This window comes from Dermacentor andersoni, chromosome 3 (assembly GCF_023375885.2).
Source record: "Dermacentor andersoni chromosome 3, qqDerAnde1_hic_scaffold, whole genome shotgun sequence".
Taxonomy (NCBI): domain Eukaryota; kingdom Metazoa; phylum Arthropoda; class Arachnida; order Ixodida; family Ixodidae; genus Dermacentor; species Dermacentor andersoni.
The window spans coordinates 214,079,203-214,094,355 of NC_092816.1; the positions used below are offsets into that span (position 1 = coordinate 214,079,203).

At 48.4% G+C, this 15,153-nt stretch overlaps 1 protein-coding gene across 1 annotated transcript in view; it reads left to right on the forward strand.

Moving 5' to 3' along the window:
- Positions 1–285: 285 nt before the first annotated feature.
- Positions 286–15,153, forward strand: part of LOC126535802 (testis-specific serine/threonine-protein kinase 3-like) — a 291,567-nt gene continuing 276,699 nt past the window's right edge. Inside the window, exons 1-2 of the mRNA XM_055072181.2 lie at positions 286–401; positions 10,265–10,484. Of these exons, the coding sequence (XP_054928156.2) occupies positions 286–401; positions 10,265–10,484 (336 nt within the window). The remainder of the gene's footprint in view (positions 402–10,264; positions 10,485–15,153) is intronic.

Sequence of the window (15,153 nt, forward strand, 5' to 3'; positions counted from 1 at the left end):
CGAAAGAGATCTCTTTGTCGCTGCGGGTATTATTAGTACGATGTTCCAAAATTTCCGAGGATTACTGATCGTAGGCCCTCCTAATATCTCCTCCTTATCCTAATAGCTTTTATTAAACTCTAGGCTGCGATATGCTCAGCTATAGCGCCGGTGTGTTTGGGAACTTTGCCGTTTTTGCCTTGTCAGAATTGAAGAAGAAAGCTGCTGCAGGAAATACTGGCACTATCCACAGAACCAAACGTGGGTGCGTGCCATGCACCCGGAGAGAAGAAAAAAGAAGTCACGATGGGCTCCAGCGAGGACGAGGAGCCCGAGGAGGCCGAGAAATCCAAGGAGTGCTTGGCAGCCCACGGGTATACTGTTGGGAAGACGCTCGGTGCGGGATCCTATTCAACAGTCAAGTAAGAACGTGCGTTGGCACAGTCTAAAAAATCACGTCCAGTTAAAGCTGCAAAGCCAAGGTGATGACATTCAATGGGGCGAAGGCAAAAACTGCCATCTACCGCACATTGGGTGCGCGTTAATGAAACGTATGATGATGATCATCATCAGCCTGTTTTATGTCCACTGTAGGACGACGACCTCTCCCTGCTATCTCCAATTGTCCCTGCCGTACGCCAACCGATTCCAACTAGCGCTCGCGAATTCCTTAGTTTCATCGCCCCACCTAGTCTTCCGCCGTCCTCGACTGAGCTTTTCTTCTCTTGGCACCCATTCTGTAATCCTAATGGTCCACCCGTTATCTAAACTGCGCACTACATGACTTGCCTAGCTGCATTTTTTTCTCTTAATGATAAATTAGAATATCCTCTAAACCCGTTTGCTCTCTGACCGAAACCGCTCTATTTCTCTCTCTTAACGTTATGCCCAGCATTCTTCGTTCCATCACTCTTTGCGTGGTCCTTAACTTGCTCTAAAGCTTCTCTGTCAGTCTCCAAGTTTCTGCCCCATATGTCAGCAATGGTAAAATGCACTGATTGCACACCTTCCTTTTCAATGATAATGGTAAGCTTCCAGTCAGGAGCTGACAATGTCTGCCGTATGCGACGCAACCCATTTTTTTTCTATGAATTTCCATCTCGTGATCAGTGTTCCCTGTGATTAGTTGACCTAGGTAAACGCACTCCTTCACAAACTGTATAGAGGCCGACTGGCGATCCTGAACTCTTGTTCCGTTGCCCGGCTATTCATCATTATCTTTGTCTTCTGCATGTTAATCTTCAAACCCACTCTTACGCTCTCTCTGGTAAGGTCCTCAATCATTTGTTGTAACTCGTCTGCATTGTTGCTGAATAGAGCAATGTCATCGGCAAACGGAAGGTTGATGACATATTCGCCGTCGATCTTTACTCCTAAGCCTTCCCAGTTTATTAGCTTGACTACTTATTTCAAGCAAGCAGCGAATAGCATTGGAGAGATTGTGTCTCACTGTCTAGTACCTTTGTTTATAGGTATCTTCCTACTTTTCTCGTGTAGAATTAGGGTAGGTGTAGAATCTCTGTAGATATTTTTCAATATATTTACATAGGCAGTCTGTACTCCTTGATTATGTTGTGCCTCTATGACTACTGGTATCTCTACTGAATCAAATGCCTTTTCGTAATCTATAAAAGCCATATGGAGAGGCTGGTTGTACTCTGTGGATATCTCAATTACCTGATTAATGTCATAGATGTGATCTATCGTACAGTATCCATTCCTGAAAGCAGCCTGTTCCCTTGGTTGACTGAAGTCTAGCGCTGCCCTTATTCTAATGCAAATTATCGTGGTGAATATTCTATATAATACTGGGAGTAAGCTTATGGGCTTATAATTTTTCAATTCTTTGGCCTCTCCCCTTTTGTGGATTAGTATAATGTTTGCATCATCATCATCATCATCATCATCATCATCATCATCATCATCATCATCATCATCATCATCATCATCATCATCAGCCTGGTTATGCCCACTGCAGGGCAAAGGCCTCTCCCATATTTCTCCAACTACCCCGGTCATGTGCTAATTGTGGCCATGTTGTCCCTGCGAAATGTTTGCATTCTTCCACGAATCGGGGACCTTTGAAGTCGATAGACACTTATAAAGACCCGCCAGCTTTTCAAGCAATATGTCTCCTCCATATTTGATTAAATCGACTGTTATTCCGTCTTCTTCTGCCGCTTTTCCTCGTTTCATGTCTTGCAAGGCCCTTCTAACCTCATAGCTAGTTATAGAAGGAGCCTCTGCAGCCTGGTAATTACTGGTTGGAATGAAGGTATCGTGGCTCCTCTGGGTACTGTACAGGTCAGTATTGAATTCTTCCGCTTCTTTTATTAAATCTATGAGATTGCTGATGATATTAACCTGCTTATCTTTCAGTGCATACCTCTTGGCTTGCCCTATGCCAAATTTCCTTCTCAATGATTTTATGCTGAGTCCATTTTTACGGCTTCCTCAGTCTTTCTCACGTTATAATTTCGAACATTCCTTATTGTCGCCTTGTTGATGGGTTTTGACAGTTCTGCGGATTCTACCTTATCTTTTGAGTTGGACACTTTCATTGTCGTTTCTTTTTCGGTCCTTTGTTACTTGGGAGAGCTTACCTACTGTTTGCCTTGGTGCCTTACTTCCCACTTCAATTGCTGCTTCTGAAGCCAGCCTAGTTACGGTTTCGTTTGTCGCCTCTATGTCATCTTCATCTCTCTGTTCTAAGGCTCCATACTTGTTTGCAAGTGCCAACTTGAATTGGTCTGCTTTTAACTTTAATACATCTAGGTTGGCCTCTTTCTTCTTAACCAATTTTACTCTGTATTTTCAGATTGAGGTGCATCCTAGCCCTCACTAACCTATGATCAATGCATTTTACCCGACCTAACACTTCTACATCCTGCACTATACTTTGATTGGCAGAAAGTATGAAATCAATTTCATTTCTGGTTTCACCATTAGGGCTTTTCCAGGCCCACTTTTTGTTCCAATGCTTCCTGAAGGAGGTGTTCATTATTCACAGCTTATTCGTTTCCGCGAATTCTACCAACATCTCTCCTCTAGAGTTCCAAGAATCGACGCCGTAGTTGTCAATTGCTTGTTCACCAGCCTGCTTTTCCCGCTCTTTTGAATTAAAGTCCTCTATTACTACAGTATATTGAGTTTGTATTTTATCATCGCTAATACAACATCGTCATAAAACTGGTCTAACGCATCATTAGAAAACATTTCCTTGCTGATGTTCTATTCTTTTTATAGTTACCATAGTTCGTCAGCGGCCTCCTGATCAGCCTTTCTTTACAAAATATTTCTGCACGTTTCGATGTATGCATAAACATCGTGCAACGTATCGCCTTTGTACGAGTAATCATTGCTCGCGTGCTAGCAGCCTCCTCTTTCAAACTTATTACATAGCTACCACATATGGATCATGGGATGCTAGAATCTTCTTGAGCTTACTTCGATAAAGTTGTACAAATGCCAATGTTACCATGTTGCTCGACATTCTTCACCTCAGTGGCTTTATAAATATGGCAGAAGAGTGGAGGGGGAGCTTCTTTCGGCAAAGCGACAAATAATCTTAATAAGCGAAGAGAGCATGCTGTGCCAGATACGAGTTTTCTAGAAAAGTTGAAACGCTTTCGCCTCCCTTACTGTGTCGACATCGATATTCTCATGAGGAATGTTCTCCAGTTAATGACTGAACTCTTGACATAGTTCTGACGCCTGTCTTATGCTTCAAGCAGGTCACACGAAACCGAAGATATAGGCTTTGGTAAAGAAAGTGCATAATGTACATTCAGCGTATTCGAGGGAGGTTTTGAACAGCAGAAAAGTTTTCTGAGCAGGTTGCCCTGTTGCAATGTATGCAGTCGTTTTCAGTTAGTTTTAATATATTTCTTCATGTCCGGAAGCTATTATTACCTTTGTGCATAACTCTGTCCTTGCTAAACCTGAACTGACGATCAACCACCGAGTGACACATATGCTTCTCCTGCATCTACTGTCTGACGAAAAAAAAAATGATGCTATTTCTTGTTAGTTGCCTTGAAAATGTGCCATTTATGCCTAGATAGTGATAGGCAAAACCAAGTTTAGTATAAATTTTAAGAAACATCTGCAATATGCTCTTGAGGAATTCCGTAATGATACCTTAATTGTTAGCGATGTTACAGATATGAATGGAGATCTAGTGGTTTTGCATGTATCACAAAACCAAACCAAATATGAGAAAAACACTATAGAAATATACAATTGAATTTTCTAAATATTTATCGTCACATTAGCACAAAGCGACCTACGCTGAAAATGATGAGAAATGATGTGGATCTGCTGCTCCTGATAATTTTTTTATTATTCAGAATTAACTGTTGTGACAAAAGTTGCTTTGTTAGAATCGTTTTGTGCATAGAAAACAAACATGGCCTCTGTAGCAATTTTCCATCTGAGAAATTGTATGAAGCTATTTGTGTAGGTATGCTCGTAGTACCGAATAAGGCCATTTGTACTGAATAATGAGATACTCAGCTCTAGATTATTGTGTTGTGTATTTAATGACTTGTTTTACGGTAGGTTTCTAATAAAAGCATTTTACTGCCTACTGATCTGCCGAAACAAAATAGCTCTGTGCCAAGCCATGCTGGCTCGCGCATTCTGGCTAGGACGTCACTAGCAACCACTTTTATGGCGGCTGAGATGCGTCGAGCGACCACACTTATTCAGAAAGCCAGCCTGGCCCTGGAAGCAGGCGCGTTGAAGAGTAATATTGCGACCGTCTAGCCGAACACCTTCTCTCGGCATTCTATGTGCCGAGAAAGTTTCATCACCGTCATATTGTCACAAGCTGTCATGAACCACGCCTGCCGCGGAGACAACGAAAAGAAAGAAGAGAACGACGTTAGCCGGGCTGCCGCGAGACCGCTCTTCAAGAACCGCGCCTATCAACCAGATTCATCTGGTTCTGCATTAAACACCTCGTGTGTAACATTTGGTGGAGCTGTGCGGGGTAACTCCCACGACCTACAACGGAGCCACCAGCACAAGAGCTACGCCGAAGCCGTCGCCTCGCCGGACTTTCGCCGTCGCGCTCAATCATGGCCACAGAGCAAAATATCCTCACCAGCAGTGCCTCGGCGAGCCCAGTCCCTATCCAGCACTATCGAGAGCCACGCACGTTCTCGGCGAAGGCAGAGGAAGATGTGGATGAGTGGCTAACCCATTACGAAAGGGTAAGCCAATACAATAACTGGAACGCTGCCAGTCAGCTTAGGAACGTTGTTTTCTTCTTGGCCGGCACGGCATTGGTATGGTATGACAACCACGCGGACATGCTAACTACTTGGACACGCTTCGTTGAGGAGATCAAAAAGTGTTTCGGTGACTCAGACGCAAAGAGGAAACGTGCGGAACTCACATTGGCCCAGAGAGCTCAGGTACCCGGCGAGACTTGCACTACCTATATCGAAGAAGTTTTGAAGCTGTGCCGAACCGTCAACCCTCAAATGACAGAGGAAGATAAAGTGGGGCACGTGGTAAAAGGAATAGCGGAAGACGTGTACAACTTCCTCATTGGTAAAGAGAACTTGCACACTGTATCAGAACTGATACGGCACTGCCGTACGTTCGAAGCGCTGAAGACTCGCCGAATTACACCAAAGTTTGGACGGCTGGCCAATGTAACGACCGTAGCAAGTGTTGACACGAGTCCTCCGCTCCCAGACCTATCGTCCGCCATCCGCCAGATAGTCCGCGAGGAGCTACAGCGACATGACGAACAGGCACGTTATGCGGCGCCACGTTGCAGCTCCTCCGTTTTCCGAGACACTCTTTGGGAACCCCCTTCGGCTACTTGGAACCACTCGGTGAACGTCGCGGATCTTAACGGCTCCAGAGACGAACCGCATTACATTACGACCGAACCACCACGCAATGATTCGCCCCCTCAACGTTTTGATCCACGCCCACGCAACTTTCGTCCACGAAGACTCGCCGCTACCTACGACTTTCAAGGGGAAGAGCCTCGTTACCCTCAACCGATGTCTCCGGCAGAATACTTCAATTCGCATTCTGAAGTTCGCCCTTCGCCAGTGTGTTACTGCTGCGGCATGCCTGGCCATATAGCTAGGTACTGTAGCCGACGCCGAGCATCAAACTACGGATCGTCAGCGCCGACTATGTGGTCTAGCGGTCGTCAACTGCGCACTCAGTGGCCAGGAGACTCCACTTCAGGAAGCCACTTTCGAGAGGACCGATGCAGCGCCCAGGAGACCTACCTTGGAGAAGAAAGAACTCGGAACCGCTACCGCTCCCCTGCCTCCGACCGTACTCTGACGCCACCACCAGCCTTCCGAGCCTCCCGATCACCATCCCCTCGGCCGCGATTCACGTCACCATCGCCTCGGCGCCGTTTCGTGTCGCCCCCGCCGGGAAACTAGCCAGCGCGGCCGATGGAGGTGAGGTCGCTGGAAAATGTGTGCTGCCGACTCAACTGCCTCCAACTATTTTCATGCTAAAGAATAAGGTTCATGTACTGATTGATGGGGTCTCTACAGTGGCTTTAGTCGACACGGGAGCAACTGTCTCGGTAATGAGTGTGGGGTTTAAAGGCCTTCTGGGACGCAAGGTTATGTTTCGTTGGGACCAGTGCACAAGTTTCCGTGGAGTCAGTGGTGAATCATTATACCCGGTTGGTGTGTGTAACGTGGATGTGTCATTGAGTGGGAAAGTTTTTAATGCAGAGTTTACTGTTCTTCCTCGCTCCTCGCATGACGTGATTCTGGGGATTGACTTTTTGCAATTGCGTGGTGCGAATGTTGACTGCCGGACGGGAGAACTCAGTGTCGACACCAGTGTTTCACCTGTGCTCTTTGAAGGTGAAGCTTGCCCGGAGAGTGTGCTGTGCGTGTCTGAGGATACAGTTGTGCCCGCCTTATCCGCGATGCGTGTTGCCGTCGCCTGTTCATCTCCGGCTCCTATCTCGTTCGACGCTGCAGTGGAACCTGTACATCGGAACTGCCTCAAGAAAAACGTGTTAGTTCCGCACTGCGTAGTCTCAGTGACCAATGGATGCGCGGGGCTGTGGGCGCTAAACTGTTCCACTGAAGCGGCAGTGTTACCTCAAGGCCTAAAGATTGCCACGTTTCAGGAAGACTCGCCCGTATCGGTGGCAGTACTTACAGAGCTCCCCGATGGAGGAGCAACCAGTGTCTCGAGCCCCGGGAGCTCGAAGATACTTTCCATGATTGACAAGTCACTCAGCGATCACGAGCGTCGAGTTTTGATGGCCCTGCTTACGAAACATACCTCGGTATTCGACTTTGCGCAGCACGATGAACCGCTATCAATTCCTGCGTCCAGAACTCGTCACCGCATCAACACAGGAGCCGCCCAGCCAATCCGACAAAAACCCTATCGTGTATCTCCGTCAGAACGCAAGATAATCAGTGATCAGGTCCAAGAAATGCTACGCAAAGGCGTCATTCGAGAATCATCTAGTCCTTGGGCAGCACCCGTGATATTGGTGAAGAAGAAAGACGGTACGTGGTGGTTCTGTGTTGATTACCGTCGCCTAAACGCCGTCACTAAGAAAGATGTGTATCCGCTCCCACGAATTGACGACGCCATCGACTGTCTCTTTGCGGCATCTTACTTTTCCTCAATCGATTTACGGTCAGGTTACTGGCAAATTCCTATACACAAGGACGACAGAGAAAAGACAGCATTTGTAACACCCGACGGACTATTCGAGTTTAACGTGATGCCTTTCGGGTTGTGTAACGCACCTGCAACGTTCGAAAGGTTCATGGACACGATATTACGCGGCTTAAAATGGGAAGTTTGCATGTGCTACTTAGACGACGTTGTGATCTTCGGGCGAACGTTTAGTGAGCACAACAAACGTTTGGATTTGGTCTTGAACTGCTTGGAGAAAGCGGGCCTTGTGCTCAATTAAAAAAAATGCCGTTTTGGGGAACGACAAACTCTTGTGCTAGGCCATCTCGTCGCTAAAGAAGGCATCCGACCAGATCCACAAAAGACTGCGGCCGTAGAAGCATTTAGAGTACCCAACTCTGTCAAGCAGTTAAGAAGTTTCTTGGGCTTGTGCTCCTATTTTCGCCGATTCATTCCCCGGTTTGCTGACATGGCTCATCCCCTTACACGCCTTCTCCAAAAAGGCGTTCCCTTTGAGTGGACTGCAGATTGCGACTCATCGTTTCGCCAGCTCAAGTTCCTGTTGACATCCCAACCAATTCTTCGGCACTTTGATCCTTCATCACCAACTGAAATTCACACCGATGCCAGCGGCGTAGGCATCGGTGCTGTGCTAGTTCAGCGTGTTGACGACAGTGAGCACGTGATCTCTTACGCTAGCCGGTCCTTGAGCCGCTCCGAGCGCAACTACACAGTCACCGAACAAGAGTGTCTGGCGGTCATCTTCGCCGTGCAACGGTTTCGTTCGTATCTCTATGGGCACCCCTTCACTGTGATAACAGATCATCATTCGCTATGCTGGCTTGTGAATCTGCGGGATCCCTCAGGACGACCAGCGCGCTGGGCCCTCCGTCTACAGGAATACGATTTCGTTATTTGCTACAAAAGTGGCCGGCGACATGCTGACACTGATTGTCTCTCTCGGATGCCACTTCAAACAACTGAATGTGATGCGGACAATTTTGATGAATACATCGCTTTTGTGTCTCCGGAATTTCCGGATATGGGTACCGTCATATCCGAGCAGCACAAGGACGAGAGCTTACAACCGCTCTTCGCGGCAGCACAGGAGTCACCTGCAGGCAGTCGCTTTCGCCTACGTGATGGTGGCGCGCTGTATAAGAAGAGCTACTCGACCACCGGTGCACGCTACCTTTTAGCTGTCCCCAAGAATCTTCGCCACCAAGTATTACACGCCATGCACGATGACCCAACTTCCGGTCATCTTGGTTCCACACGTACACTCTACCGGGCTCAAGAACGTTTTTACTGGCCTAAGATGCGGAAAGATATCGAACGGTACGTCGCCAGCTGCTCTCAATGCCAGCGCTACAAGCGTCCGCCACAAGCGCCACATGGCCTGCTTCAACCAGTTCCCCCTTCTAGCGTCCCCTTTGAGCAAGTTGGTATAGATCTTCTGGGCCCTTTCCCGCGATCCTCCAAGGGTAATCGTTGGGTTATCGTTTGCGTAGATCACCTTACCCGCTATTGTGAGACCGCCGCATTGCCATCGGCCACAGCTACAGAAGTTTCTATCTTCTTGCTGGCTAACGTTATACTCCGACATGGACCTCCTCGCATAGTAATCAGCGATCGTGGGCGACAGTTTACCGCGGACGTGGTTGAAGAAACCCTTCGTCTGTGTTCATGTAGCTTCCGCCATTCTACGCCCTACCATCCACAAACTAATGGTCTGGTCGAGCGCACAAACAGAACGCTTGCCAACATGCTATCCATGTACGTCGATTCAGCACACAAGAATTGGGACAGTATCTTGCCTTTCATTACCTATGCCTTCAATACCGCGAGACACGAGACCACTGGTTACTCACCATTTTTCCTTCTGTATGCTCGTCCGCCGCGCTACAGCCTCGACACCATATTTCCCTACTTCGTTCATTACAACGAATCAATTGATGAGATCCTATGTCGAGCAGAAGAAGCGCGACGCCTCGCTAGGCTACGCACCCTAGCATCGCAGGACCGGTCCAAGATCCGCTATGACGGGCGTCACCGCCACGTTTCCTTCGATCCTGGGGACCTTGTGTGGCTCTGGACGCCGTTGCGGAAGCGTGGCTTGTGCCAGAAGTTTCTCGCCCACTACGTCGGCCCTTACGTTATTCTGGAGCGCCTCAGCGAAGTAAACTACCGCATTGCGCGTCTCACGAGCAGTGGACGACGCTCGGCCAAGGCTGAAGTGACGCACGTCGCGCGTCTGAGGCGTTACAACCCACGAGATGACTGACTCGCCCGGCGGGCTTCGTCTGCCAGCGGGGAAATGTCACAAGCTGTCATGAACCACGCCTGCCGCGGAGACAACGAAAAGAAAGAAGAGAACCACGTTAGCCGGGCTGCCGCGAGACCGCTCTTCAAGAACCGCGCCTATCAACCAGATTCATCTGGTTCTGCATTAAACACCTCGTGTGTAACAATATTAACGGTAACGTTACATACGTGTTCTTATTTATGTTTAGTTTATCATGGTAAATTAGGTACATATGGTAAGTAGTAACAACTACGTGCAGGTAACACATTACGTTATTCCTTCTAAAGAGAGATTATAAAATACAGTTGTAATTTACCGCAGGCTTGTATCCAAGGATGGTGCGACATATGCCTGCAAAATTATTTCCAAGGAAAAGTCTTCGATGATTTACCGAGTAAAGTTTCTGCCTCGCGAGCTCAAAATTCTCGGCTCGACCAAGCACCCGCACATTACGCAAATCTTCACCATCATCGAGGAGCCAACCAAAGTGTTCATCATCATGGAGATGGCCTGTGGTGGAGATCTTCTGGAAAAGATACTGGTAGGTTGCAATTACAATGTCTCGTAAGGTCGCCATCTTTAAGGCGTTAGCCGACGGCAAGGTAGTACTGGCAGGATGTGCTTACAATAACCGATATCTGACGCATGTCTGGCTTTTCAAAAATTAAAACACTTGAATTATAAACAGAAGGATAATTTCTGCTAAGATGCTCGCGCTGGGGTTCCGAAGCACTTATTTTTGCGGCGGAACCTGTTACGCGCAACGCCGAATGACGTAACCAAACGAACCTTATAAATATATACATGTCAAAAATGTAGCATGTCTACAAGAGCGGAGCTGGTCAGTGCTGCAGCAAACAGTGGTGATCGATAAAGAAGTGTGCACATGGTGGCCCCGGTCTGCGTGACTAGGACGGTCACAGGATTCCTTGTTCGTTCGCCACCTGACGCTTCCACTGACCATGTCACCTTACTCGGCCCACTGATGTTTTTTCCATGGATGCAGCGTTTTCTCACGACAGATCTATGGCGTGTTGTCGTGGAACGCCGCTAGCCCAGGCGCCCTCAGCTATGTCTCCGAATTTGAAACAAACTCCTTAGTCTTTCGTTATCACCCGGTTGATCGACCTAGGGTGGGTTTAGGAATCGAGCCTTCTGATGCATTCGCGCATTTGCGAACTTGAGTGAGCGTTTTAGTCGCCCCTCAGATACGGACCAATAATTAGCATCGGCCAAGTTCTGCGAACGCAACCACTGGCCGTGGTATTCCAATTATGGTGCGCAGCTGCGCGTCAATCCTGCTACCGGACTGCCCAGACGCACTGGCTATGCCGCCTTCGTTTTCCACGCGTGGAGCGTTTTTCTCCCCCTGCGTGACGTTTCCCGAAACAGCAACTGGAATCCGGCGTGGTTCGAGGTGACTGACCACCACAGCACTGGAGCGTCGTGCAAGGCCTCCAGCTGAGCGCCTTCGAGGTGAGGAGGCAACGCCGGACGGAGGCAGCCAAATCCCATGGAGTGTCCCTTTGGCCGAACATGACGCCATTACGATTGGAGGAATATGACGACACCTGTGCGGGCTCGACAATTGGATGAAAATGACGTGACACCGACGGACTTGAAGGGGTCTTAAGACAGATAACCATCGGGAAGAGAGAGACGTTGCTCTTGCCGTGGGCGGCAGCGTACGGTTTGCTGGCAGCCGTAACAATTAGTTTTCCGGTTACTTTGCGTTGTTCTATTCCTGTACGTAAATAATTAAAACTTCTTTTCTTTGTTCCCCTCAACGTGAGTCAACTTCCTCACTCAACGGCTAGATCAAATACCCCAAAACGAAGGAGAGTAAAAGGCTCACAATCGCTAACGCATCAATTTGGTACGTCTTTTAAGCGTTTAACAACAGCTTTGAAAATTGGTGTAAAGCAGTGATTTGGGCTTGTTGGTAAGACATCGTGAGGCTTATAGCGCGTTAAAAAGGACGAAAGTGAGACGTGACACACACAGGCGCTGTGTGCAGCGCCTGCGTGTGTTACGTCTCACTTTCGTCCTTGTCTTTTCAACGCGCTATAAGCCTCACGTTGAAAATTGGACTGGTGGTAGAGAGTTAGAGTAGATGCTATCATGCGAAATACACGAGGGCATAAATGCGCTTGAAGAAGCCATTTTAACGTGAATAAAATGACCTAAAAAAAGAGAGCACTAAACAACTTGGGCACTACACTCACAGCTGATTTATTACAACTCCCTAAAACTAAACAGATTACGAAATAACGCGCAGGTGCACGAATAATGAGATGGAAAAAGTAAAAAAAAATAAAGAGATGGAAAGAGACTTGAGGAACCGATTACTGGTTCTAATTGCACACACATAAGTATCGCTGATGCAATGCGTGCCGCTTTATTATGAAAAACCTCCAACAATTCGCGTGCAGCAAATTCTTTGCTTCTGCCCTGTCTCGTCAAATACACCTGAAAGTCATGGAATGCGCAGACAGATTAGCTTTGTTTATTCATAATTGAAAGCTTATGCTCGTCTCATGATTCATTAATGCGTCGTCCCTAGTGACTGAAATGAGCCTTCCCCCACGGTTTCATGTAAACAACACTGATTTCGCGCTGCCCGTAGAGCCTGGCGTGCCTCTTCTGAACTCCACGCTGTGTCCTCGCATAAAATGCGGTGGCGCACGCCAACAACACAAGAGCGCCTTATCTAGCAGCCACTTCCTGTCTATGTGGCAAACTTGTGAGCACACAACTTCGTCCGCGATTCATTGGGGGCTGAGATGGTCCCGTTGTGTGGTGCTCATCGTTTGCAAGAGTATCTTCGAGAACGCTTCAGAGACCGAGCATGGATCGCTGGCTGCATAGAATAGGATAGGATAGGATACACTTTATTGCTCTAATTTACAGAGTCATTCAGCGGTCAGATCGAGTGCTTTCATCTAAAGCCCGCCAAAGTTTTATCAAAACCGGCCTGCGCGATTTGAGTACAGGATTTAAGCCAAGTGAATTCATAGCAGAGGGTGGCGGTTCATATCTCGACTTGTTTCGACTCTGCATAATAATATAACTAAGGGCTTTATGCAAACCTGGGCTGTATGACCGACAGACATGGGCATTTGTTAAAAGATATGAACTCTAAGCCTTGATCTGCGACTTCACGTCCGAAAAGCACGCCCTTACCATGTCGAAAAGTGGCTAAACTATTGTCACGAGCTCTCGTAAGAAAGGCAAAAAGATGGAGGGTAGAGAAAGAGGACGACTACGTTCGGCGGGCTACCTTTGGACCGCTCCTGGAATAAACACCAACCGTCTCCCTTTATGTACCCTGCATTTTTATGTAAACGGTATTCGCGCGTAACAGTTGGTGCAGCTGTGCGGGGTAACTCCCACTACCGACAACGGAGCTGTCGTAGAAGCCGCCGCCTTGCCGGACTTTTGCCCCGGCCACCATCATTCCTCGAGACGAAGACGCTGCCAGTACTGCATAGGCTAGACCAGCCCCGATTCAGCACTACCATTCTCCGCAAAGGCTGGGGAAGATGTTCACGAGTGGTCCACCCGTTATGAGCGAGTAAGCCAGTACAATCACTGGAACGCTGCCTCCCAACTGAGGGACGTTGTTTTCTTTTTGACCCACACGGCGATGGTTTGGTATGACAACCACGCCGACAAGAACTGTTTTGGCGATTCGGATGCTAAAAAGCAACGAGCGGATTTAACTTTAGCTCAGCGGGGTCAGGTCCCCGGAGAGACATGCACCACATTCAACGAGGAAGTTCTGAAATTGCGCAAGACCGTAAGCCCTCGAATGTCAGAAGAAAAGGTGGGACACCTTTTAAAGGGAATCGCGGGAGACTTCCTTATTGGAAAAGACAATTTATAAACCGTATCGGGCGTGATGTGGCACTGCCGTACCTTCGAAACACTGAAGACTCGTCGAATTACACCAAAATTTGTAAGGCTAGCTAACGTGACGATTTGGCCAGTGTGGACACGAGTTCTCCAACAGACTTATCATCAACCATTCGTTAGATTTTCCATGAGGAGCTTCTTCGACACGAAGAACAAGCACATTGTGTGGCACCACATTACTGCTCCTGCGCTTTCCGAGATGCCGTTTCTGCAATCCCCTCGACTCCTTGGCAGGACTCAAACGCTGCGGATTTTGGCAGCTATTGAGACGGCCCGCATTATGACCGGAGCGAACCATCTTATAACGATTCTTTTAAGCAGAGCCTTGATCAGCGCCCACGGTATGTTCGATCTCGATGACCAGGCACTGCTTATGATTTACAAGGCGAGAATATGGGTTACTGTGCACACACGGCCGCGGTAGAACATTGTCATCAGCCTTCCCAATTTCGCCCTATGCCGCTATGCGACAGCTGTGGCACATGAGGTCACATAGCCAGGTACTGTAACCAACGCTGGCCATAGGGCTATGGGCAATCGATGCTGTCTACGTGGGACAGTGGTCGCAGCTTGGACACACAACGGCCAGGCAACTTCGCTCTAGGAGGCCACTTCCGAGAAGACAGGCCACGTGAATCCACCCTAGCAAGCTACTTGGGAGAAGGAAGAAACCGCAACCATTCGCCTGCTTCCGATCGCACTCTGTCACCACCACCAGCTCTCCGAGCGTACCGACCAACGTCTCCCCGACGTCGCATTGCGTCATCTCCAACAGGTTCATCTCAGATGATCCAACAGGATCATCTCCACTTTGGCAGCAGCAGTGGCAGCCCTTGCACGTACTCACGCTGTATATTCCACACAGGCTGGATGCTCTGCTTTTGCATCGCCTTGGTTCAGGCCCCGGCGCTATCAGGTCGCTGGATTACTTTGTCTTCTGCGGGCCGGCTCATGGCTTGCTGAGCTGACGTCACGACTTGGGACCACGTGCTTCGCTTCGGTGGAGGCCGGAGGACTACAAACGCCAATCTGCGTCCGGCCTGGCCATAGAGAAAGAGATTCAAAAAGAGCGGACACTCCCATAGAGCCCAGTGGTCGAATTTACTGTAGCGCACCAAGTGGATGGGACTAACACCTTCCGGTTTCGGTTGCGGGCGCGCGTGTTTTGACCGCCAGCTGGTACATGCCACGCCGGCTCGGCTGATCGGCGTGGCATTTGTTTTCTTTCGCTTCTACTGCTGAACCAATGCGGCCTTCGCGCGGAATCGTTTTATTATTTAGTAAAAATTATTGCG